Source organism: Herpailurus yagouaroundi, unplaced genomic scaffold (assembly GCF_014898765.1).
Source record: "Herpailurus yagouaroundi ecotype Mexico unplaced genomic scaffold, PumYag 100, whole genome shotgun sequence".
In the NCBI taxonomy this organism is placed as follows: domain Eukaryota; kingdom Metazoa; phylum Chordata; class Mammalia; order Carnivora; family Felidae; genus Herpailurus; species Herpailurus yagouaroundi.
The window spans coordinates 39,559,312-39,586,649 of record NW_024412391.1 but is presented as its reverse complement, the minus strand read 5'-3'; the positions used below and the strand labels follow the sequence as shown (position 1 = coordinate 39,586,649).

General features: G+C 46.2%; 1 protein-coding gene across 5 annotated transcripts in view; it reads right to left on the bottom strand.

The window, feature by feature from the left end:
* The window catches only part of PDE1C (phosphodiesterase 1C), a 511,032-nt gene that overhangs the window by 411,812 nt on the left and 71,882 nt on the right, over positions 1-27,338 (bottom strand). For all 5 annotated transcript variants that reach the window (XM_040472308.1, XM_040472309.1, XM_040472310.1 and 2 more), the window contains exon 2: positions 5,409-5,459. In XM_040472308.1, the coding sequence (XP_040328242.1) occupies positions 5,409-5,459 (51 nt within the window). The remainder of the gene's footprint in view (positions 1-5,408; positions 5,460-27,338) is intronic.

The following is a 27,338-nucleotide window of genomic DNA, read 5'->3' as shown; positions in this document are numbered from 1 at the left end:
AGGAAGGAAGGAAGGAAGGAAGGAAGGAAGGAAGGAAGGAAGGAAGGGAGGAAGGAAGGGAGGGAGGGAGGAGAGAATGAAGTGGGGTGAGGAGAGAGAGCAAATGACCAATATTTGTTCTAACAGATCGGGGACCATGTCACATGTTTTTAAGTATTTTATCACTCACCCTGGCATGTGATCAACCACAACCACTCTGGAAGTAAGTTATAATATCGTCCTGGAATCCAAATGCATAAAGTGTGACTTAGAGGGGTAAGTTTCCTGCCCAAATTCACACAATTCAGAATTCCGGGACAGAGAACCCAAGCCCAGGCCTAACACCAGAGCCTGAGCCCTTAATAGCTTCTGAACACCTTGACATTCATGTGTGGGAGACCCTTGAGGACACGCTCTGGAGTGGTTTCAGGAGTGTGTGTACTGGCAGTGGGATAACATTCCCCTGCTTATGAGGTAAGGATGAGGAAGAGAAGTGGGGAACAGAGCTGGAGGGTCCTAGTTTACTTTGTCTTCACTCAACAAGCAGTTATTCCTACACCAGGCAAGGTTAGTACACAGCTCAACCAGGTGGGGCCCTTGGCCTCCAGGAGCCTACTGTCTACTGGAAAGACTGACATACACATAAGACAGACATCTCCAGGGAAAAGCTCTCCAGGATGGCACTGGAGGGTAGCCATGCCAGCATCTCAGATGTCTGGGCCAGCAGGGGACCCAGTCCCACAACCAGCTGACTTCATCCCAGAAGTCCAGGAGCCCCAGCCTAAGGGGAGGCCCAGGAGCTCCTCACCTGAAGGTCCAGCTCTTCACAGCACAGCCATGGTCCCCAGAGGTCACCTCCATCTCCAACAGAAGGCTGAGTTGCCAGCCAAGTGTGAAAACCTTTCAAAGGCTTCCCCATAATCAGGGTCCACTCTTTAGGCTAGTACAAAGACCCCTCTTGGCTTGACCCCAGGTTGCCTCTCTTTTGTTCCGTTTACACACTGAGAATATTTTTTCAGGTGTCTGGGGGAAAAAGTTAAAAGGTCTGATATCAATCATTTTCACCATAATAAGAATGAACCCTGTGTCCTCACTCTGGAGAGAATTTGCATTTCAAGTCTTCAAGTGATTCCCTTATTTGAGGGAATTCCTGATATCAGTGAGCTGGTGGAAGGGATGTTTGAGGAAAAGGTCTTCCCAACCCAGATGGAACCAACTGTAGTGACGGCCACTATAGTGTGGGTCTAGGATGCCTGCCCTGAGCTAAAGTTTGAGCATCTCCACTACCAAGATGGCAGACCCCCTAGTCTCTGAGCTACAGAGCTGGCAAACCCAGCCCTTAGACCAAGAAGTAATGTGCACTGGGAACAGCCAGGATTTGGAGTTAGGAGACCTAGAATTCCATCAGTGAGAAATTCTCAGTGTTTTCTCCCAACTTTGTTGTCCTCATTTGTAAAATGGAGACACTGGTTGTCAGAGAGTTTTGCATGCAGGACCAAGGTGAGGTGCTCTACAGGCTCATGCCCCCACCCCCACCCAGGCTCTGATGCATGGGAAGGAAGTCCCCACACACAGGACCTCCAGCCCCAGGACAGCTAGCCTCATAATGGGTGCCATTCTAAACCATCTGTTGGTCCAAAGCCAACATGCCTTGGATTCATACAGTACCTTACAGTCAGGGTCACTCTCAGTTCCTCATTCTCTTGGACACTGTCATTTTTCTGTAGGTTTTGGAGGGAAAGATAATATTCTCCACTGCTTTGGAATCTCATCCCCCTCCCTGTCTCCTTCCTTCTCCTTCCTCACCTCCATTCCTAGAAGAATGACCTTCTGGTTACTCTCCATGCCTGTGGCTGTTAGTCAAATGCTCTGATTAAGGTCAAAAGCCACTGTTAAGCATAAAATGATGGGGACAGGGTGATGAAGGGGCCATGATAGGATCCAGAGACTCACAGAAGTCACTCCACAGAGTCCACATCCACAGCACTGCTATTTCATGGCATATTAAGTGTCTCCAGTCTAAAGGTGACAGGAACTGAGCTTGACCCATGGGCTTTGGCATCAACTTCTTTGAGGAAGGTTCAGTGGTTCTGGGTGGTGGTGTCAGCCTCTGAGAGACAGAGGTTCCAAGAAGAAAGCCGGGGATGGGTTGTATTGCAGAAGTGACCAGAATAAGGCCTGCAAGGCTGGCAAACCAACTGGTCAAGCATGATCAGAAACCAGGCCTTGGAAAAGCTAGATGTTTTCATGAGTTCTACACTCTACTTCCCTCTGCTTCTCTTTTGGGATCTCTTAATATAATCAACACAGTTCACCTCTGTTGCAATATGGGGAAGCCAAGAAAAGTATATTGATTCAAGCATGGGCAAAATCTCTGGAGAAATGAGCAGCATATTCCAGAAGAATAAGGAATCAGAATGTGAGACCCCACAAAGGGAATGAAACCCCTGGGATGACTTAGGAGGCCAGTGGACCAGCTCCCCTCCTTCCCACCCTGAGTTCTTTCTGCTGACCACCCCACCTCGAGTCCAGCTTTCAGAGCATCTCCAACCTATGTTCTCATTGCCCACTCCCATCTAGCCTAAATCCATGCTGGGTGGTGCACACTGTCAGGGCTTTCTGTGTGTCTCAGTGGGGGCAAAAATTAGAGTGTCGCAGTATTTCATCTTCTGGCCTCCAAAGAAAAGTCTGTCAACCAAATCCTTCCACTCTTCCCAAAGTGAACATTTCATTCACACCATATCACACCTTCAAGATCATTTTCAATTTGTATATGTGCTGCCGAAGCGAGCACAAGATCATTTTCAATTTGGTAAGTAAAGTCTCAATTAGACAATGCTACATTAAGAATTATCTTTTTCTTGGGGCACCTGGGTGGCTCAGTCGGTTAAGTGTCCAACTTCGGCTCAGGTCATGATCTTGCGGTTTGTGAGTTCAAGCCCCATGTCAGGCTCTGTGCTGACAGCTCAGAGCCTGGAGCCTGCTTCGGATTCTGTGTCTCCCTCTCTGTGCCCCTCCCCTGCTCATGCTCTGTGTCTCTCTGTCTCTCAATAATAAATAAACGTTTAAAAAAAATTTTTTTTTAAGAATTTTTTTCTTCATTATGCCCTGTTCAATCTCCAGAGCCTCCACCAAAAACTATATATATGGGGTGCCTGGGTGGCTCAGGCAGTTAAGCACCCAACCCTTGATTTCAGCTCATGATTTCGCAGGTTTTGGGATCAAGCCCCATGTCACGCTCTGTGCTGACAACTTGGAGCCTGCTTGGGATTCTCTCTCTCCCTCTCTCTCTCTCTCTCTCTCTCTCTGCCCTTCCCCCACTCATGCTGTCTCTCTCTCTCTCTCTCTCTCTCTCTCTCTCTCTCTCAAAAATAAAGAAATAAACTTTAAAAATATTTTTTCTTCCTAAAATCCACCTCATATTTTCCATCTAGTATTTGCTACAAAAAAATTTAGTAGCTAATGTGCCATCTAATTTTTTTTTCCAGACAATGCACTGGCAGGAAATTTTTTTTTCCTTTTTTTTTTTTGGTCCAGAATCACAGAATCAGCCCAACTTAATTGGTTTGTCACTAATTACTTTTTTTCCTAAAAGGATATTTTTTTCTTTCATCTCTTCACTTACCTCCTACGAATAAGCTTTCAAGTGACATATCCTCTTTTCAACCCAGACACACAACTTAGAAGTTGTGGAAGCCATTTACAAGTGAAGTCACCCTCTTCTATCTGGGAAGGGACCAGCTGCTCCAGGTTTCATTCTGGCTTCACGGTGAAAGGCCCCCATCCCGTCCCCTTCCTACATCTCCTGATGAGCATCAAAACTTCGGGGACTCCCGAGGAGATGCACGCAGCACCGTGTGCCCAGCGTGGTTGGGTTACCATTTCAGCTTATTAACTTGCCTGACTACTGCTTGGGAGATCAAGAAACAAAGGGACTGAAAGCATATTCATCATCCTCATTGAGCCGTGGGATGAAATGCTTATTTTGGGAAGTAATGGCTCCAGGTAGGAGGGAAGTGAGAAAGGAGTGTTTTATTACACACCTTCTAAAATGTGAGCACTTAATGCTCTCACATTATCATCTATTATTACAGTTCTATAAAAGCCATTTCTAGGAACCAATCCCAAAGTTTTGAAGCCTTCCCAAAAGAACTGGAAGGCAGAATTTAGAAGAAGGCCCTCTAAATAGAAAAATTGTACTTTTGATTCTACACATTAAGGCTTACTATGGCGGTATCCACACCCAAAACTCAATCCACCTTAGGAAATAAGGCCGTGACAGGGAATTTGTGTCCCGTGACTTCCAAAGAAGGTAACTTTTTTATAAAGGAGAGAAGATGGGTACGGATTCCCTGTTTTTCAGAGGGAGAAAACTGAGGCCCGGAAAGTTTCAGTGAAATTACTCTAAGTGAAAGTGAGCAAGTCGTGCTGGTGCTGGAAAGAAAAATCCTCCTGTTTTGATTTCCTGTTCCACCATTTCTCCACTCCATGCCTGTCTGGTTCGGGGAGCATCTCCACCCAGCCCCGCTCAACCTCTGGTATTTCTGCTCCCTTGTTGCAATCTGGGTTTTCATTCCAGAGAGAGCATTCACTTGCCGCATAGTTTGCTGATCACCCTGGCACAGAAAACACTGAGAGGCTTTTGACTCCCGTTCTCCCACTAATGATCAAGACCTACAGACAAAAGAGTCAAGTGAAATTGATGGGGAGCTCCAAGGCCCTTACAGGGATCCCTGTGCCCAAGGAAAAGCATTCAACCTATCTTCACAATGTTCACACAAGCTTCAAAATGTCACCTAAGTGAGGTAAATTTCACACAAGCTTCAAAATGTCACCTAAGTGAGGTAAATTTCACACAAGCTTCGAAATGTCACCTAAATAAGGTAAAGCCAGTGGAGCTAGTCCAGAAATCCACTGTGGGTGGTGACGATGCTTTCACACATGTGTGGACCTTGGCAACTACAAGCATTTTACATACTCTTCCTCATGCTGATGTCATAAAAAGCCCGCCCCTGAGTGCAGAACTCTCTGAGAGGACTCCCAGGGCAACAGTTCTCAAACTCAAATGTGCACAGAAATCACGTAGGGATTTGTTAAATTCAGATACTGATTCAATGGGTCTGGGGCTCTGCATTTCTAAAAGTCCCCAGGCAATGCCAATCCTCCTGCTCCCAGGACCCCACTTTGAAGAGCAAAACCCTAAAGCACAGTTTGATAAACTACAGCTCTAAGGGTTGAAAGGGCAATAGCAATGAATAGCTCACCCACGATGGGGCTGAAATGAAATATTAACCCATTAAAGACATTTCCTAGATTACTCTATTATCGACAGTGTTTTACTGACAGCTGGCAGGATTACAAGTGTGGACTGCGCAGGCCAGAAAGCCCCTGAAGGAGCCCAGGAAAGGAGTGAAACAAGATCTACTCACGAGAGAAGCGGGCAAGTGGTCTGGCAGGCTTGTCTCCAGCTTCATTTGCGACTGAAAAAGAAAAGCAGACAATGCAATAAAAGCAAGGCACATATGTCCACAGAATATGCCCAACCTACAGCTAATCCTTTGGGGGATTTCACATTAAACTATGTTTGAGGATCTTTGTAAGAAAATAAAAGCAACTTCACTCTGTCTATATTCACTCTGCCTATATTCTCTGTCTATATTTCCATTGCTGCTCTCCATGTCTAAATGAGGACAGATGTCTTCATCATTTTGAATAAGTGCATTTGAATAAAGCTGGAGAGGACCTAAGCAATTTGTAATTTCCTATGCCTCGAGGTGGAAAGTGGCTTGCACCCACACATTAAGAGGCATGAATGTCTGACTTCCAAACCTGTGTACGTCCTTCTGGTTCAAGCTTCCACTTATCAGGCTGTCTTAAAACACATAAATGCACCCCAACCACTTAACATAAAACCACTATGCTCAGATGGATAGGGCCAAAGCCAAGACAGGATTTCAGAAGGTAACAACAGGGTTAGTTTTTATTAAGAAAGATATTTGACTTTAGACACTAACAAACAAGGGAGTTCAAAAAGAGGGGATCAAGAAAATTCTTCAGAGAACTGCTCTAGAAAACCTTACCCTTAAAGCTTCTCAGCAGGACACTTTACCCTCCTCTGATAAGCGTCTAAATAATTTGTCATGTGGACAGAGTCATAATTACTATCCCCTATATTTATGAACACCACCTTTGTGAAGAAAAATGAGATCAATCATTAAGTGGAAACACAAGTTTCATTCACTTTAAATATCACTTTTAATGCCCATAAGGATTATAGCTTGCTTATTTTATATATTCATAGTAAACGGGCACGATAGTTGTGGTCAACTTGAACAGAACACCCAAAGCAATCAACTGGAAAAACTTGTTCATTTCAGCTTAGAAAAAAACACTCACTAGACAAGCAGAATAAAAGGGGTGCTAAAGTAATCATTAATGTATGCAAAGTTGCAGCAGCGGAACAAAAGAAATAACTACTTCATAAACATTACATCAATTTTGCAAAGCATGGAAGGAGTGAAAAAATTCTTTTCACCCTCTCACAAAGGTAAAGATTTCACAATTCACTACATGTGGACAGATTTTTAAAGTTCATGGATCCAAACTCAGTCTACTTTCCTGTCATTTGCATGGCCCATCGTCTTCACTCTCTTTGTGGATGACAAACAAGATGTTATTAAAAAAACAACGCGGGAAGGGGGGTGTGACATTACCTGCCTCCGTTACCTCCCACACCCCAGCATTTCCAAAAGGAAGAGGTTAAGAGAGGCAGAGAGGAGCAAGCCCTCCTTAGGTACTGACATGAGTTTCCCTGGCCTTGAGTTCAAACTGTTTCCTCTCCAGAGATCCTTCTTTAAAGAAACAAAGCAAGGGTTTCTTCCCCCAAAATATTTGCTGCAGAAACTGATGGGCTACTTTTAAAGTACAAGAACAAAAACCACTTCCATTGCTGTGAACACCAGCAGCCACGAAAATGTTCAGCTTGGAGAGTGAGCATCTTCCCTGTGGGAAGGAAGAGGAGCAGTGACAATACTGTCACCATTTTACACTGCAGCGATGGCTGTTTCCTCACTCCAGGGCTTTTACCTCCTCTCCCCACCACCCTTTCCAAGGATGGGAATTGCTGACCCAGATCCAAGTCAGACCAGGAGAGGCAGGAATCGAGATCTAGGCCAGTGGAGTACCAAGAGACTTGTTTCTACCCAGAAGGAATCTGAACCATGCCAGCAGGATTATTTTCCTAAACATAGACCCGGTGCCACACTCCCTTACTTAAAGGTCTCCAGCGATGTCCCAACACTTACAAGACACAGTCCAGCTAATCTGACCTGGTCATCGAACACCTGGCCTCACCTATTCTTCTCAGCTCACTCTATTTGCCAGAGCATCCTTCAGTCACATACTCTGAAAATTCCTAAACACGCCCTACACACACCCTCCCTCCCCAGGACACCCCTCCCCACTGCCTCACCTGCCAAGTCACACTCATCCTGCAAGATTCAGGTGGAGACATTCATTTCTGAAAAGCTTCCCTGACGCTCATCACAGCTTCTCCATCCCATTGATCTCTGCATACACCCAACTCCCTTCCCAGACAGTAGTTAGCAAACTTTAGCAGACATCAGAGCAAGTAGGAAGGTTGGTTAGAATAGACTGCAGGGTTTGTTAAAGTAAAAATTCTGACTCAGTGAGAATCTGCATTTCTAACAAGTTCCCAGGTGATACTGAGGAGCTGGCCTGGGGACCATATTTTGAGAAAAGCTCCTCTCAACTACAACCTACCCTACCCAAGACAAGGATCATAACTTTGCACCTTTGTATTTTCAGTCTTCTGAACACAGAGTGAGCGCCACACAGAATAACACATAGGGTCAGTGTTTTCAGAACTAAATCAAGTAGGGGCGCCTGGGTGGCTCAGTCAGTTAAGTGTCAGACTTCAGCTCAGGTCATGATCTCATCATTTGTGAATTCGAGCCCCACGTCAGGCTCTGCGCTGACAGCTCAGAGCCTGGAGCCTGCTTCAGATTCTGTTGTGTCCTTCTCTCTCTGCCCCTCCCCTGCTCACACACTCTCTCTCTCTCTCTGCCTCTCTCTGTCTCTCTCTCTTTCTCTCTCTCTCTCTCAAAAATAAATAAACATTAAAAAAAAAAAAAAACTAAATCAAGTAGACCGAATCCATACCACTGCCACAGATGACTTAGTAGACCAGAAACCTAAGACTGGCTTCCAGAGGATAATAAAAAGGCCCAGGTGTGTTGTTTGGCCCCACAATGTTTTAAATTTTTAAACAATCATCTACATTTAAAAATCAAGAGATTTCAAATACAAAATTTAGATTGTAGGTTTCTCTGAATAACTGAGCGGCTGTCCAGTCCACCGGCCAGTAATGGCTCACCACTGGGACGCCCGCTATGGGTGGTTCTGTCTCCTGCATGCTCAGGAGGCAGCTCTTTGCTGATCTGCATTGGGCTTTCTATATTCTCTGCATGGTCCACAAGGCAAATGAAAATAAAAGTTGTTTTGAATGAAACTAAAACTCAACAGAGACCAGCACTACAGAAAGTGGTTGTGGCCAAGCTCACTGAGCCCTTTGTCCCCAGCCCACAAACTGCCCAGGCAGCCTCCACAGACTGTTGGGACACACCTGGGCTTCTTGGCCAGTGGAAGAGTCCTCTGCTGTTTGCCTTTTATTTTTTTAAAAATATACAGCAAGCTTTAACAACAGACTAGATGTTCCATTTATCAGATGCAATTAGAGCTTGAATTTGGCAAAATCTCATAAAAATAATTATGTAGATTTAAGGAAACTTATCCATATCATACTGTTGGGCAAAACATACAGACCAGTACATATGATGCTGACTTGTATTATCTAGGCTACGTGTCTATATGGGTACAGAGAAAGGAGTGGAAAGATGTGCACTAGATATATTAACAGTTATTTCTTCTGCATCCTAGCATTTGGGATGACTTTTAACCTATTTTATACTTTTCTGCATAAACCTAACAGTTTATGATAATCATGGACCATGTTTATAATCAGGAAAACTGTTCTTATTAAAGGGGTAGGAACAAGGTGTCTATTATTTGATACACATTAAAATTTTAGATATTGTGTGTGTATGTCTATTTATCTATTTATATAAATTACATTTTAGATTCAGATTCCGGAGGAGTTTGGGATCACAGAATCCAGGGGACTTTCCATCTCTAGTCCCAGACGATTCCCTATAAAGAGTCCAGAAACGAATCTCCCATCTGCTCTCCAAGGAGTTCCACACTTTCTAAATCAGGGATTTGCAACCCTTGTCGCACATTAGAATTGCCCAGGGAATTTGGGGGTTGGGGGAGGGCACCTGAGTGGCTCAGTCAGTTAGGCATCTGGCTCTTGGTTTCGGCTCAGATCGTGATTTCACAGTTTCAGGGTTCGAGTCCCACTTTGAGCTCCACACTGGCAGCACAGAGCCTGCTTGGGATTCTCTCTCTCCTTCTCTCTCTCTCTATACCACCCCGCCGTGCTGTCTCTGTCTCTGTCAAAATAAATAAGCTAAAAAATGAAAATTAAAAAAAAGAACTACCTAGGGAACTTTTAAAAATCCTGACGTCTAGGCCATACCCCAGACCAATTAAACAGAGCCTTGGGGATGGGACCCAAGCATGGATACCTGTTAAGCTCCCAGATGATTCCACTGAGCAACTGAGAAGTACTAATAAATGGTGTAACTTCATACACCTTTACCAAAGCAACCTTTAGGGAGGAAGGTGTGGCTCAAATTCCTTCAAAAAGTAATTACTGCCTTTCAGTTCTTCTTTTCAGGATGCTTTTGTTTTGTCATTAAAATCCTCAACAGAGACATACCTCTGCTTTAAGAAAAAAAGCAACTGTTAAGATTGCAAACATAACTATGGGGACCAATTAGTGAGCAACTCTTCACATTGCGAGAAGGTTTCTTATAGAAGGATTGCCTCCAACCTTCAACACATGCATACTGTGCACCAACCGTGAGCTTGGCACTGGGCTAGAGTCTGAGTGGACTGCAACAAGAGATTTCACTCTCAGCCTTCACATACAAATAAATTAGGGAAGCAAACTATGCCTTTCAATCTGGGTTTATCCCAGCCTGATGAGCTAAGCAATGGACTTTAAAATCGTGATGATAATGATGATGACGATGATCCAGATTCCTTAGTCCCATCCCAGAAACACTGAATCAGAACCCCTGCAAGTGGGGACAGGAGTATGGATTTTAATCAATTGCCTCAAAAGCTATGTCTGCGGTATGTCTGTTGTGTGTCTGTTGCATATCCCCCTGCCTCCCCGCAAAAAATGGCCAGAAGCAAATCTTAAAGGAAGGGTTTGCCACGGAGACCAGAGAGAGGGAGGCAAGTGAGACAGGAAGTTAACTCAGAACAATGAGTACCCCAACCCCAGGCAGTGAAGGTGGCACTGATGTCCCAGCTAAGCTACAAACAATCCAGCCCATGAGAACAGGAAGGGAGGGTGGTCCAAGCAGCTGTGGTGGTGGCCTGGGCAGGTGCACACTGCTTTGTAGCCAAAACTAGCACCAAAAATACTACCACCCTTGTTTTGAAAGCTCTGGCACCTGGGGGTGTATAAACGCAGCTGGGGTGCTGGGTACCCGGGTGAAAACACAGTGAGCAAACAAGCCGGGAACAGAGCCTGGCTTCCTGAAAGGAAACCTGCCCGATGCATTGGCTATCTGCTGCTTTGCCACAATCTCTGAGGCCGGTCCATGGACCCTCTCAAGGTGAATTCCTTTGGGAAGCCTAGGGGCTAGAAAGCCAGGCACAAGGAACTCCCAGAAAAGAGAGGCTTGGAATGAGGTTCCCAAGTTACTGTAAAAGGTGAAGCTCAGAACTGCTCACAGATGTTTGCTCACCTCACATTGCCGTCAACTCGCAAAGACCCAAGCAACAGCAAAGGAAACTGGATGGAATGCTGGGGAGAAAGACTTGGTCCAAGATCACCATTATCACCTTCTAAGTAAGACCCTCCATGACTACATTACCAAGGCCACACCTCCTGACTCCCCGCTCTTCCTCTGCCCCCATTCCCCTTCCCTGCTCTGGTCCTCCCCACAGCACTGTCACCTTCTCATATGCTCTGCACTTTACTCACTGGGCTTATTGCCTTTCTCCTTCCACTACGAGGGATTCTCTGAACAAGCACCAGGAAAGAAGGTCATGATCATGATCACATGATCATGGTGACATGACCCAAACTCAGAGCATGATTCTCTGCCGGTGAAAGAACTACTACATCCCCAGTGCCTAAACACCTGGCACACAATTTTTATCGTATGAATCAATGACTAACCTTCTAACAACGTACCACGCAGAGTGCAATGGGGCCAAGAATTGGAGGAAGTGGAGGGGGAAGGCACAAGGACATTAGCACACAGTAAGCCCTGTAAGTATCAATTCAGCACGTAGAAATATTTATCAAGCACTGACTAAACTGTAGATATCAGGTAGTAAAGCTGTGAACAACCAGACATGGCCCCTGCCCTTCATACTGAGTAAGACTGACATTCCCATTTGATAAATATTCAGGCCACTGGAATTCAGAACTGTCAGGTAACTTTTCTAAGACCACACCGTTGTGTGGCAGAACTCCCATCCAAATCCAGGTGTACCTGGCTCTGAAGCCCATGTTCATTCCATCTCTCCCATTTCCTCTTTGCCTTCCAAGAAGGGTAGGAAGATAGAAGCCATGCTCCAGAGAAGGCTACACCTAGAAAAAAAGTCTTACTAAGGCCTGCCCCTCTCCCTCATGCCTCTAGCCCTGGTGAGAGCCACACACTGGCCTGCAGAGAGTGGAAGAAGTCACCTGCCTGGGACCTCATACCTGACACAAGCCCAGGAGATTCTCAGTAGAGAGGAATCCTTTTGTGAGCGGGTGCGGGAGTGAGGACTCACAGCAATGGCCTCCAGAAGGGGGAGACACTAGGTACAAAGGAAGGAGCTTCATGCCATGTTCCTGCCAGAGCCCCAGCTACCAGCCCACTCCCTAGCCCTCTTAGACCCTCTCTAGGTAGAAAGTAGTAACAAGGGAATAGAAACAATCGAATTCATGTTAGCATGAGAAGCACTACAACTTAGAAAAACAGCCTCAGGAGACACGACCTATTCTCTTCAACAGGTAAGGAAACTGATACTCCGAGAGATCAAGCAACTTGTCCAAAATCAGTCCAAAGCCAAGTAACAGAGTCAGAAACATCATCTGTTTCTCCAGCTCCAAGCCCAGCATTCTCAGAAAAAGGGATGAAGTCAATCTCTTCAACTCTCACACAGTGATGGGTCCTGAGTGAAGTAAAGAGTCTGGCTTCTTTTTCCCCCACTGGGTTTGATAAATATCAATGCCTGACAACTCCAGGATCCATTTTAAGCATAAAAATGTTTAACTCTAATTGAGGATGGCTGACTCAAGTGCTGTGTTGAGAAGGCTTCTGGTGTCTGACGTATCCTCAAAGTGGGGGCGGAGGAGGCTGGGGGAGGAGGGGTGGGGATGGGTAGATGGGTAAATGGGAAAATCCCTACCAGATTAGATGACACATAAAAGAATAGGGCCACAAAATGTATAATTCACAAATAGAGTTAATTACTTACATAAAATACATAATTAGGGTTGCTAAGAATGAGAAATGCTAGCTATATAATATCGTATAATTCCGCATAAATACCGAATTTTATCTTCACAGCAACTCTCTTAGGATAGTGCTATCATTTTCCCATTTTCCAGATGTGGAAACTGAGTGTTTGAGAACTTAAGTAAATTGCCTGAGATGAAACGACTAGCGAGCGGCAGGTCTGGAAATTGAATCCAGTGCTGCCTTACTCCAGAGCCAGCGCTTTTAACCCCTGTGCTACCCATCACACTTCCCCAAATGTTAATACTATTTCCTGAGCCCTACTACCAAGAAACCCAGACCCGGCGGGAGAGCCCCTTGTCTCCCCCCTACGTAGCCTCAAGTTAAAAGCTCACAAAGGAAGGCGCCCTGCTCTCCTGTTCCTTAGGTGGAACAGAGCTCTGTAATCCAGGTGGAATTTGTGCCCCAATGACATAAAAGATATCACCACACCGCAGCCTGTTCCTGTCTCCCCTTCTGTATTCAGAGATGCTCAGCATTGCCTCATTATACCTTCCAGGCCAATTTGGCTGTCAAATCGACTCTGAATCAAGCTCTTGCACAAAAGAAAATAAAACCAATTTGTAGTGATGACTCATCAGGGCTGATAACTTGAAAGTGGCAGGGATAGCACACCTTCCAGACCCTCCTTTCCTAGGGTAATGGGCAAACCCTTACAGAGGGCAAGGCTTGCCTGCCAGAGGGCAGAATGGTTCACCCGCTCACTCAGACCAGGGCGCAAAAAAACACGGAGAGAAAAATCAAAGAAACCTTTGCCAACCTGAGAAGACTGCTTGGAAAACATATTGCCTTTATTATTATTTTTTTTAATTTGAAGGAATTTGGGTCATATGGGAAGACTCATGAAATGTATTTCTTTCTTCTCTGGTCCTGATTTTATACATTTGTTTATTTATCTATATCCTCCCTCATCCCACAAATTATATATTGCTTTCTATTTTGCTATATGCACCAATCCTTTATGGAAAAGAGTGGGATATTAATAAAAAAGTGAAATTTACTTATTTCAATCACTTCCTTGCTTCCTTTCCCTGATCCCTCTTTCCAAGTTGTCAGGTTTCAAACTGACTTTCCATAGCTTCCTGTGACGTAGATCAAACAATTTATTAACCTCTATTGAGTCCCCCTTGAGCGCCCTCTTCCGCATTGCTGTGCATGCAGGGATGGACATTACTGGCCCTTGGGTGGCTAGGAGTCCAGCTGAGACCCAGTGGCCAGGCACTGAGCTTTCTGACACAGATTATTGGAGTTGTCGCAATAAGGATGTATCGTGGTGCGTGGTATTTCTGCGGAAACCACCTGGCCAGGGTACCAGGCCCTGACCTCACAGAGCCTGAGGCCAAGTTGGGGAAACATAATATTAATATGTGACATGATCCAAACTCTGTTGAATGCTAAATGAAAGTCCTTGTTCACAGAAGAACAAGAATCAGAACTTTATGAGATTAAAATCCAATATCAAGCTGGCTGCTCAAACTGTTAACTAATCACAGTCCAACCCAGACAGGGCAAAGAAAAGTATACAGAAGAAGAGGAGGGACACAAAAATGCATTACACCCGTATGTCATGTTAGGCCCTGATGGGAACTTTACATCCATAATTGTCATTTAATTTTCACACCATCCCACAAGGCAAGTATTATCATCCCTATCTTCCGATGAGGGAACTGAGGCTTTAGAAAAGTGAAGTAACTTGCCCAAATCAGGGCCAGTAAATGGGAAAGCTGGGCTCGAAACTCAGTTCTATGAGTCCTTCTCTCTTCTGCGGTTCACACGGCTGGAACACGCACTAAAAGATGTCTGATCCTTGGGGCACCTGGGTGGCTCCATTGGCTAAGCATTCGAATTGAGCTCAGGTTATGATCTCACGGTTCATGAGTTCTTGCCCCATGTCGGGCTCTCTGCTGTCAGTGCAGAGCCCATTTCGGATCCTCTGTCCCTGTCTCTCTCCCGGCCCCTCCCCTGTTCATGCTCTTTCTCTCTCAAAAATAAAATTTTAAAAATTTAAAAAAATAATAATTTTTTTAAAAAAGAGGTCTGATCCAACCCCACATGCCCTGCTTGGATCCCCTGCAACACCCCAACTGCCCCTCTGGAGACAGGCCCCTTCACCTTTAACCTGTTCTACAACCTTAGAAGGTTCTTCTTCATGATGATGAAATCTGAGGGTTCATTCAACATTTGATGACAACTGTCATACCCTTGAGCCCCCTCAACCCCGACTGACACTCCCTGTTCCCTCCTCCTTTGACAAAAATAACCAGAGGTCTTCACTCACAAAAGTCAAGTCATTTAAATCACTGCCAAAAGAAGGGAATACATGTGTCATTTTAAATAAGCCTCAGCAACCCACTGCTTAACAACATTCACCTCCATGATGATCTCCAGGCTAAGCCAAATCCCCACTTTCCCAGGAGACAAAGGGCACCTGGGAACCATTTTCTGTACTGTATAATCAGGAATCATCCAAGCGGACTGAGCATTTTCCAGAAGACTGCTGTCTGAAGTACCACACCTCAGACTTTTCTGTGCATAAAAATCACTTGAGGATCTTGTTCCAGTGCAGGAGTGGGGCCTGAAACTTTGCATTTCAGACAAGCTCCCAGGTGATGTCGTTGGTGCTGGCCCACAAACCCCACTCTGAATAGAGAAGTGTTAAAGGACATAACCCACTTTGAAAAGAAATAGCCAAGCACACTTTCTGAGAGCCCCTTGGAAAGCCCCAGTGTGGTTTTGAAAATACACACGATGGAATTTAACGTCCAATTGCCTGGTTGTTCCCCCCCCCCCCCCCCGCAGCAATTTTGTGAGAAAGAACTGTTCACAGCAGGACCTTGAAACGTACTTAAGGACAGATTCTGAGAGTGTGTGCATGTGAGGAGGGTCCAAGCGGAGAGGGAGAGGGAAACTCATCCGCCTCAGTGGGCGTGAAAAAGAACAGAGCTGAACTAGAAAATCACTCCCCACCCGGAGCGTGCCACCAGCAGGGTGCAAAGCCCAAAATGAGCAAAGAGCTGCTCAGATCCGAGGTAAGACGTGAACCTCCCGGCCAGGACGAACTAGAGCCGCTCTGTCTTCATGCACGCTCCTTGCAGGACCTTGAGCTCAAGACAGGTAGTGCGCATGCCTGGCTCCTCCCAAGCATGGCTCAGGTGTGCGCCGCCTGCACTATGCTGTCCAGCAATGTAGATCATCACGTCTTTACTGACCGGCTGCAGGTTGAGCAGATCAAATGCATCAAACAAATAAAACTAGACACAGAAAAAACTGTACCCTTGAGCAAGGAACTCAGATGCCCACTGGACTCAGCTCCCCACAGCAGAGCCGACATCTTCCCGTGGGATTTCCCTCCGGCCTGCATACTCGGCTGCTGAGTGAAGGACTGGAGAAAGAGTGGAGGCAGCCAGGTCCAGTCGTGAAGCCACAGAGGGCCTGGGACAGAGACCCCCCTGCCGCTAGGAGCCGTCCCCTGCAGGAGCCAAAGATCCCTGCTACCAACCAGTTAAAGGCGTGCTCTTAGCTTGGCAATTGATCTTCTCAGCTGGATGGAAGTTTGGGAACCATTTGGGGGTCACAAATTGGAGGCAGGTGTATTGAGCTTGGCAAGCACAGTGTTTAAATGATCCGAATCCCCTTGGGAACAGTTCACAGTTGCACAGATCCCTGCTGCTCACACCAGACGGCCCTGGTCCCAGCTGCCTACCTGAGACATGTGCATTAGGACTCTCAAGCCATACAAGCAGAATTGTGTTTCTGCCAGAAATCTGCTCTCCCCCAGGCTTGCCCATCTCAGCAAATGCTACCACCCTTCCCTACCCTCCCTTCTGCACCACAGTGGATCAGGACACAATAATAATGTATAAACCCTATAAGCCTTACCTCTAAAACATACCCTAACTCCCACCACTCCTTCTAGCTCCTCTCACGTAAAACTCCAGCCCAAGCATCCAGGGCCCTCTGCTTAGATGACCCCAACATCATCCCAGAGTCTCCCACTCCACTCGTGCCCCTTCTCCGTGCACCACCAGCCCATCAGACTGCATGACTTCCCCACTTAAAACCCTCCAGCACTTCTCATGGTGTTCAAATCGCTGCCGACACATCCCTCCCTGATCTGACCTCACCTTCTCTTCACACCTGCTAATTGGCTAAGATCTAGCTACACCAGCCTCCGTTCTCCCTCCCAAAGGATATTCCCATGTCACTTGCTTCTCCTGCTTGGAATGCTGTGCTACAACTGGTAACAAGGATTCCAACAGCAGTGGCTCCCCTTCCAGGCCCTTCCATGTCCAGGTACCAGTCTAAACATTTTACATGTGATAACTTATGCAGTCCTCTTAATGACCCTAAGGGGCAGTGCTATTGTTATCCCCACTTCATAGATAAGGCATCTGAGGCACAGAGAGGTTAGGTGACATTCCCAAGGCCACACAGCTGGCAAATGGCAGAGCCAGAGTCCTCACTGGGCAGTCTAGTTCCAGCGTCTTGCCCTGAACCACCACATACCTCTGCCTCTTACAGATCTCATCCCTGGCACAGCAGCCCCCTCACCTGTCAGGTCTCAACCCAAATGGCACGGCCCCAGAGTCTACCCTGACCATCATCCTCTCTCAAGCACCTGTCACTATCTGGAGTTGACACACTTCTCCATCACAAACACAGACACAAGAGGGTATAAGCTCCCTGAAGGCAGCTTCCAGCAGCCTTATTCTCAGAAGGCGAGAGAACTCAGAATAGTGCCTGGCACAAAGCACCCTCAGCAAGTATGAACCAGCCTACGGCCTGGTTTATGCTACTGCCTGGCCTCTGAAGGCATCTGAGTTTTCAGTCTTCCATCTTGTCCTATCTTGTAGTCTTATCTGTAGTCTCCCCATGGCCTGCTCCACAGCACAGTCTATGCCCAGATGCCAGGGCCCTGCACAATGTGGCCCCAGCCACCCTTCTGGCCTTGGACTCCCACCCATCTCCCCACAGCCCTGCATACCAAGCATCCTGAACTCTCTACCTGTGGGTCCCACTCTGGACACTTTCCCACCCCAAGCCTTTATTCACACCCTCCTTTGACTTTCATGGCCTTCTCCACTTTTCCCAACCAATGAATGCTCATTCACACATCAGGGACCAAACGTACCTACCCCCAAAGAACAAGTCCCTCTGTGATCCTACTCCTGTCCTCTTGACACCAGTTTTCTGTCATGGCAGGCGGAAAGACCACAGGCTTTCGAGTCAGACAGACCTCATCTGGAGTCCTGGCTCCTCTGCTGTGTTACCAAACCTTTCCAAGTCATTTTCCTCACGTGCACATTTAAGTCACAATACTTACCTCTCAAGGGTGTCAGGGCGGGTGATGAAATGTGGGAAATACTCAGCACCATCTTGGCACACAGCCATGATGAGATGCTCGACAAAAGGTAGATGATGGTGTTAGTGTTATTTCTTTAGGGTCTACTTTCCCATCAATATGTGTGTTCCATGAGAGTAGGGAGACTCTCTTAATCCCCTTTTGTCTTAACTGCTCCGTGCATGCATGACACATGAATGTCAGTAACCATCTACTGCAGAAATGCATGAATGGCATCTTTGGATTCTGCTTCCAGAAAACCCTGGGATCACAGGAGGTCAAAGTCTTGCTCTTGCTCTGGTCCTTTTCATCTTACTACTAATAAGGGGGAAACTGAGAGACAGACAAAAACTGTGCATTCAGGACTTTTGATCTTAAGTTAGAAAAGCTGACTTAGAAAAGGGGGCAAGGAAGACCCAGCTGTGGTTTCGGGGAGGAGGTGGAAGAGGACAAGCTGGAGAAAAAGAACACTCCCAGAGGGCTGGCCATGGGTGGCCAGCTTTGTTAATTAGGAAAAAAACTAGGGGCGCCTGGGTGGCTCAGTCGGTTAAGCGTCTGACTTTGGCTCAGGTCATGACCTCGCAGTTCATGAGTTCAAGCCCCACGTCAGGCTCTGTGCTGATCGCTCAGAGCCTGGAGCCTGCTTCCAATTCTGTGTCTCCCTGTCTCTCTGCCCTCCTCTGCTCGCACTCTCTTTCTCTCTCTCAAAACTAAACATTTAAAAATTGTTTTAGGGGCACCTGGGTGGCTCAGTCAGTTAAGCATCCGATTTCAGCTCAGGTCATGATCTCACACTCCGTGAGTTCGAGCCCCACATCGGGCTCTGTGCTGACAGCCTGGAGCCTGGAGCCTGCTTCAGATTCTGTGTCTCCCCCTCTCTCTGCCCCTCCCCTGCTCATGCTCTGTCTATCTGTGTCTCAAAAATAAATAAAAACATTAAAAAAAATTTTTTTAATTGTTTTAAAAACCAGTAAAATATACCAGAGTCTACTGGGGAACCAGCAAGAAAGGAAGCAGTAGGGACAAAGTGATCATTATCCATTCTCAGAGAGGGTGATCGCTCATCACGTCCCGGCCACCTGGCTGGATGAGTTACACCCCCACAGCAGCCCCACAAAGAGGACATCGTGCAGCTCAGTCGTGTTAAGGGGAGGAAAGGCAGCCTCCATGCTGCTGGAATGCGCATCCTAAACCTTCATGGGACACGCCTGCCACGTGTTCCTCTGTATTTCCCTTTGCAGTTTCTACACAAGCCCTTCTCTTTCTCCCAAGCCCACACACGACCTCACATCCCCCCACTGCCTGCAGGACGATGGCAGTTTTCGTTTTCTCTCTCTGAAGGTTTTTCTGCTAATGAGCTTAGGGTCTAACAGCTAAGGATTGCAATGAGTGCTACAACAGAACACGTCCAGGGTGCTCTCAGAAAGGGGAAGGTGGTAAGGGGGGGTGCATATTTTAGATCGGGGAGCAGAGTAGGCCCCTCTGAGGAAATTAAACTTACGCTCATGGTGAGATTTGAAAACCTACACTGCCTTTGCGTCTCCACCATTCCCTCAGGACACCTCTGCGCAGCCCTGCAAAAGGGAACTTGAAAGAAAGGCAAAAGACAAACATCCGATGGGAACAGTTGTTTCTACTCACTTTGGGCAGGGTGTTAACAAAGCTGGGTTAGGAGAGGTATTTTCACGTGATTGCAGACCTTGATGTCCACTGAAGTCTGTCACTTATAATGCAACACAGGGGCACCTGGGTGGCTCAATCAGTTAAGCCTCTGACTCTCGATTTCAGCTCAGGTCATGATCTCACGGTTTGTGGGTTCGAGCCCCATATTGGGCTCTGCACTGATAGCACGGAGCATGCTTAGAATTCTATGTCTCCCTCTCTCTCTGTTTCTCTCTCTCAAAAATAAATAAATTAACTTAAAACACACACACACACACACACACACACACACACACACACACACAGGGTTTAGGATTCCAGGGCTTGATTAAATGACAGCCTCTCTGCCTGGCCCTGACTCCCTCATTCAGCCTCTCCGGGCCTGAGCTGCTTCTAGAAAACAGCATTAAAGGCAGGATACCTGTCCTGTCTTCCTCACAGTGTTGTTCTAAGGAAGGGCTAAATGAGCTACCTCATAAGCACTCTGTAAATTATAAGGAGATAAGGGTTACCAACAGCACTTTTGCTCACACGGTGCAATTTTATATCTCAACGAATACAGAGAATTTTTATGTTTTACTCCTCTGGACAAACACGGCGATCCCTTTATTCATCTCTTGGAGCCATGAACTGAATGTTTGTGTCTCCCCAAAATTCATACAGTGAAGCCCTAATGTGGTGGTACTTGGAGGTGGGGCTTTCGGGAGGTGACTGGGTCATGGGAGTGGAGCCCCCATGATAGGATTAGAGCCCTTAAAAGAAGAGGAAGACACATAGCCCCCTCTCTTTCTCGGCCACGTGAGGATACAAGAAGGCAACAGCCTACTAGCCAGGAACTGGGCCCTCACCAAGAGGGTGGTGCCTTGCTCTTGGACTTCCCAGCCTCCAGAACTGTGAGAAATAAGTGTTTGTTGTTTAAACACCCCGGTCTATGGTATTTTTGTTATAGAAACTGGAGCTAAGATACCAGAGCTCATATTTAAAACAACATAAGAGTAGATACGATCAGTACAATAAAGATTAGAATTAGAAGGGCAACCAAGTGAGAAGACGAAAAGGGCCTGGGGTGCACCTTGAGACAGGATGGTCAGGTAGGACTTCTGATGAGATCTGAGCAGGCCCCCACAGGAAGTGGAGATGTCCAGAGAGGCAGGCTGGGGTGGTGGGGGGGGGGGGGGGCTAGGGGGCAGCAAATGCAAAGGCCCTGAGGTGGAACATGATGGTGAGAATGCACATTACCGTGCCCAGCACATAATAAGCACACAATAAGCGGGAGCTACGTGATAATGACTGTCATTCTCACTGCTGCCAAAACAGCTAGTTTCTACTGGTGGATGGGCCGAAGCCAAGGAAACCCAACGCACTGCAACAGTTAGGGCCCTGTCAGAATTCAGCTCTGGGGGCTCTTTTCATGCCGCTACAGAAAACAGCCACATGGGGGCAGAGGCCGTTAAGAAGTAGTACTTACACAGGAGGGTGGCAAATTCACTCTGTTTCACTCTGTTTTATCCTCCACTGGATCCTACATTTGCCACATCTTCCACGTTTGCCCGCCTCGTCTCCCCCAAACCCAGCCTCTGAGGGGAAGAGGTCTCTGCAGGCACATCATGCAGTCACTCAGCTCACATGTGCTGGGCCCCTCGTGTGCGTTCAGCTCTGGGCCAGGCACTGGGGACACGGAGCTGCATCAAGGTGAGATCTTTGCTCCTGAGGAGCTCACTATTGGGTGAGGGGTTAGGAGTGGAGAAAAAACTGGTCAAAATAACGATTGCCCAGACGAAGAAGCAGCAGGGTGGACCTCAGTGACAAGTGCCCTGGAGGCAGAGCAGAGAGAACATTCTCAGGGAAACCCACCTTCCATCCCCAACCCAGACCACATGAAGTCCCTCATTGTAAGTTCACATTGAACCTCCTCCCTTCATGAAGTTTTCCATTTATGAAAACTGTAATGGAATAACAATTTGGGGATTAATATCTATCTCTTCTGCTAGACTGTGGGCCTCACGAGGCAGGGACTCTGTCTGTCTTGTTCACACCCACATTCCCAGCACCTAACGCACGGCTGGCATGTGGCAGGGGTACAGAAAGACGCTGTAAATAAATAAATGCTGCTTAACACCAGAACACTTAATTCTGTTGTGGAAACATGATATCAGCCTCCAAGACGGCTCCCATGAGCCTTGCCTCCTAGGGCTCACGCCCTTGTGTGCTCCCTTCCCACAATAAGTCAGGACTGACTACACGATGAACAGATCACTGTAAATGGGTGGTACGACTTTCAAGTCCTGCTCATAAAGCATTGCTACGCACACCTTGCTTTCTTGTGGATCCTTTGCTCTGGGGGAACCAGGAAGTCAAGCTGTGCAGATTCTCAAGTGGCCCTATGGAGAGGTTCAGATGGTGAAGAACTGGGGCCTTCTGCCAAAAGCGAACATCAACTGGCCAGTCAGTCATGTAAGCCACACTGAAGCTGGTCCCCCAGCCACAGTCAAGGCTTCAGATGACTATAGGCCCGGCTGATGTCTTGAATGTGACCTCATAAGAGACGGTGGCCCAAAACCCACCTAGCTAAGCTGCTCTCTTGCTCTTCTTATAGGGACACTAACCCAATCATGAGGGCTACACCCCCATGACCTGATTACCTCCCACCTCCAAATACCATCACATTAGGGCCTGTGCATAGGAATTTGGGGGGAACAAAAGCAGCAGTCCCAAAATTCAAGTGCAGGAGGAATTAACACCAGAGCTGTTAGAAGAGCTCCATGACTCCTCAACCAGGGATCGCAACAGCCTCCATCCCAGCTCCCCTGACTCAGTGGGTGACCCAGCGCTTCTGCTCTGCCTGCCAGGTAGAATAAGGCTAGGCACAAACAGTCTGTGTCCCTCTCTCTCCAGGACCACCTTCTGCCAGGAAAAATTCCTCACATTCTATGCCACTCTTCCTTTCTGGCCTTGGCTCCCTTGAGCCTCCCCACTGCCTTGCAACAGTGACGCTACTCTGTGCCCCAGGTGATCACCCTGCCACTGGGGGCTCCCCCTTCCCTCCTGCAGGGCAAACAGAGGCAGCATCCCAAGGCATGTTGGAATGATTTCCCAAGACAGCAGCAGAATCTGAGGCAAACTGACAGAATGTGATTCCAAGCTCAAAACCCACCTTGGAAACACTAGGTCACCACGATGCTGCTCTTTGGAAGGGGGAGGTGCCTTAGGCCCTGAAGACCACATCTCACGAAGACTGGAAAATTAAAGGGAAATTTATATTTCCAGGGAAACTACTCTGTACAAGCTCTGGGTTTTTTACACACATCTCTGTCCTCACTGTTACCCTGTGAGATAGGCATCACTATCCTCTTTTTCTAGATAAGTAAACAGAGGCCAAACAGGTTGAATCAATTACCCAAGGATACAGACAACAGTTGTGTATAGCTGGGCAGGTTGTGCACTGCACAATTCTAGGGAGCAGAAAAAAGTGATTTCAGAAGGGATATGGTTTTCTAATTTGTACAAAGTCACATATGGTTCTACTGGATAACCACCAACCTGTTGGTCAGTAGCAGTTTGATCAAAAAAAGATGAGGTCTGACTCCCAAGCCCTTGCTCTTTCCACCAGACCTCTACACCTTCCCTGGGATAGCTTCAAGCATTTCCATATCAAGTTCTTCACAGTTCAACTGGCAAAGATGGAGCCACAGACCTCTAGACCATTCCAGCTGGAAAAGATGTTGGCAATCAATAATCTACCTCAAAACCTTCCCTCTGTATTAGAAGAATACAAGGCCCAGAGAGGGGAAGTGAGCTGCCCAAGATACACAGCTGGGTAGGGCACATCTAGGACTTGCATCCTGTGCAGATGAAGGTAGGTCTGGCTCTGAGACGTTCAGAGCTACATTATCTAAGCTAGTAGTCTCAACTCTTTTTTGCATCAAAATCAGTTATAAGTGGAGGCAGTGAGGGAAGGGTCTCAAGGAAGTGTCCCTCACCAGACAACTTTCTGAAATCTAAGCTTCAAAGAAGGTTGGATGGAAGGAGGAGCTAAAAGGGCCATAGCTCAGAAGTTTCTCCAGAATAGGCAAGAAGTGCATTCCTCTGCAGGCCTGTCAGCTCCTGGGAGGGAAACTGTTGCTAAGTGAAGCTTCTAGGCCGTCCCAGGTGGCCTTCCTGGCAGTTGGCACCCACCTTGAAGGGAGAACTCAGATTCTGTACAGGCCTCCCTGGGAGCCCCTGAACACCATGGTGATGGCCCCCAGGCAGCCGTTCAGTTCTGCCTGGGCTCCAGCCAGGGTGACAAGAGCCCAGGGAGAAAGGACACAGGGAGGAAATCCGAGCACTCAATTTACTGTTCTGTGGAAGATGCCAATTAAAATGTTTCACCCTTCTGAGGCTGCTGTTCAGCCTTGTTCCTGTTGGGCTGCCTCATCAACAGCCCTTCCTGACCGCCCCACACTCCAAGGCACACCCAGCTTCCTTTCCAGGCAATAGAGCACAACAGACTCAAAACTATGATGGCCTTTAAGGACCTCTAGAGCCACAGACACCCCCACCTTGACACTGAAGTGCAGGGAGACAGGGTGACTGCCCAAAATCACTCGGCTGGTCCATCCTGGCCCAAAAGCATTCATGAGATGACATTTTAAATATCACTGAGAATCACTGAAAATATCACCTGGTCCACCCTTTTTTCTGCATGAGTCATTGCCACTGCCAATGCACACAGCTGGTTAGGACCCATGCAGGAAGAAGATCCAGGACTCCAGACTCCCAGGTTCCAAACACTGCATGGCCCAGGAAAAAACACACCACAGAATTACCTGCAAACCGGTGCTGGAAGAAGCTGTCACACAACATCTGGAAAAGGGATCTGGCGACCACTATCAGATCTCTGTGCACAGCTATCTTCTGGTTTAGCCTCTTCCATCATACTTAGAGCCCAATTTTTATAAAGTAAAGACTAACTTACCACTTCACAGGAGCTAAGCAAATCTTTTTTTTTTTTATCTTTTATTTATTTTTGAGAGAGAGAGAGAGAAGTAGAGAGAGCAGGGAAAGATCAGAGAGAGAGGGAGACACACAGAATCCGAAGCAGGCTCCAGGCTCTAAGCTGTCAGCACAGAGCCCGACGCAGGGCTCAAACCCACGAACCATGAGATCATGACCTGAGCCAAAGTTGGACGCTTAACCGACTGAGCCATCCAGGCGCCCCTGGAGCTAAGTAAATCTTACTTACTTACTCCACGTGTAGGAGTGGGAATAATTATGTGGGAATAACTATTTAAAAGAGAAAGAGAGTGTGGGAAAATTACATACTTATATAATGTCACTAACATGAACATGAACACAGGTGAAATAATAGTAAATTAAACACCAGACCCAACACCAGTTAGCAAACTGAAAGTAAAAAGGTATTTTTGATTATGAAGCTTAAACAAATTATGCTTATAACAGCAGTGTAAGAATAATATTAGAGAATCTATTAATCTCATAATATAATTTAGAATACTAAGAGATTATATAAGAAAATAAAAATATCATTTCAATAGAGGTAGGAAATGCCTTTTAAAAAAACTCAAGGCTTATTTGTGATTAAAAGAAAACAAATGCGGGGCGCCTGGGTGGCGCAGTCAGTTAAGCGTCCGACTTCAGCCAGGTCACGATCTCGCGGTCCGTGAGTTCGAGCCCCGCGTCGGGCTCTGGGCTGGTGGCTCGGAGCCTGGAGCCTGTTTCCGATTCTGTGTCTCCCTCTCTCTCTGCCCCTCCCCCGTTCATGCTCTGTCTCTCTCTGTCCCAAAAATAAATAAAAACGTTGAAAAAAAAATTAAAAAAAAAAAAGAAAACGAAAACAAAACAAAAAGGATGAGATCTCTTTCCAGATGAGATTGAATCAGCACACTCCACCTTATGTCTCCCACTGAACGCAGCTACAAAACCTGGATAGAATGCGTGGAGCACCTACTTGAGTTGCTGAAAGTAAACAGTAGCAGGTAGATTAAAAGAAAAGACAGGAATTCAAAGTACCACCAAACCAGTAGTAAGTTTTCTGGTTTTTCTTCAACTGTCCTCTGTCTTTGCCTCAAGGCAGTCGAGGATAGCAGCATGAATAAAGAGTAGACGTCACCATGAAAAAAGAGAGCTCCAGTTGAATACTTCCAGGTCTGGAACAGGAGTGGGAAAGGAGTCTTCTAATAGTTTGAGTAGGGGATATCCATGTATTTTTTTTTCCTCATTTTGTGTATTCTCTTGTGTGTCAGCCCCTAGACACCCACAAGCCCTTACGACTAAAGGAGGGGTATCTTCTTCTCTATGGTCCCAAGAGAGTGGAGTGAACCTCCACTGCATTCTTTTTCTCTCTCCATCTTCCTGCCCCTTGGCCTGGGATTCAGGTACAATCATGGGAAGTAAATACGAGAGAAACTTAAATAAAGTCCCAGCTTTCTAGCCAGAGACCTAAAAGGGGAGCATTAGAGAACCATAAAGTATGAGGGGGATTGTGGAGAAGAAAGGTTCAGGAAAACAAACCTCTAAAAGGTATATGATCTTCTAGGCTCACTTCTGAGCAGTACATGTGTGACTTTGACTCTAAACAGAATAGCATAGACCTTAAAAGCTGAACTAAAAAGTAAATTAGTATGGGGGTTCCTCAAAAAGCTAAAAACAGACTACCCTACCACCCAGCAATTGCACTACTCTTTACCCAAAGGATATAAAAATACAGATTCAGAGGGGTACATGCACCCTGATGTTTATAGCAATATTATCAACAATAGCCAAACTACGGAGAGAACCCAAATGTCCATTGACTAATGAATAGATAAGGAAGATGTGGCATATATATGCATATGATGTAGGACAGATAGATAGATAGATAGACAGACAAACAGATATTATTACTCAGCCATGAAAAAAAGTGAAATATTGCCATTTACGACATACATGGATAGAGCTAGAGTATATTATGCTAAGCAAAATAAGTCAGTCAGAGAAAGACAAATACCGTATCATTTCACTCACATGTGGAATTTAAGACACAAAACAGATGAACCTAGGGGGAGGGGGAAAAAAGGGAGAGAGAGGAAGGCAAACTGTAAGTGACACTTAACTATAGACAACAAACTGAGGGTTGCTGGAGTGGAGGTGGGGGGATGGGCTAGATGGGAGATGGGTATTCAGGAGGGCACTTGTTATGATGAGCACCGGGTGTTACATGTAACTGATGAATCACTAAATTCTACTCTTGAAACCAATATTACACTATATGTTAAATAACCAGAATTTAAATAAAAAATTGAAGAAAAAAATTATTAAAACAATAAATCTTATGGCATATAAACTTTACCACAATTTTAAAAACTCGATATTAAGAAAAGGAACAACACAGTAAAAAACTGGGCAAAAGACTTAGACATTTCACAAAAAAAGATATATAGCAAGCTTACAAAGCACACAACAAAAAAAGACGGTCGACATCATTAGGCATTAGGCAAATGCGAATTAAAACTACTATGAAATACCACCACACACCTCTTAGGATGAGTGGGATGACTAAAATAAAAAATTTTGACAATACCAAATGCTAGTGAGGATGCGGAACACTGAAACTCTCAAACATTGCTGGTGAGAATGCAAAACGGGACAGCTACTCTGGAGAACATTTTGGCAGTTTCTTTTTTTTTTTTTTTTTTTTTTTTTTT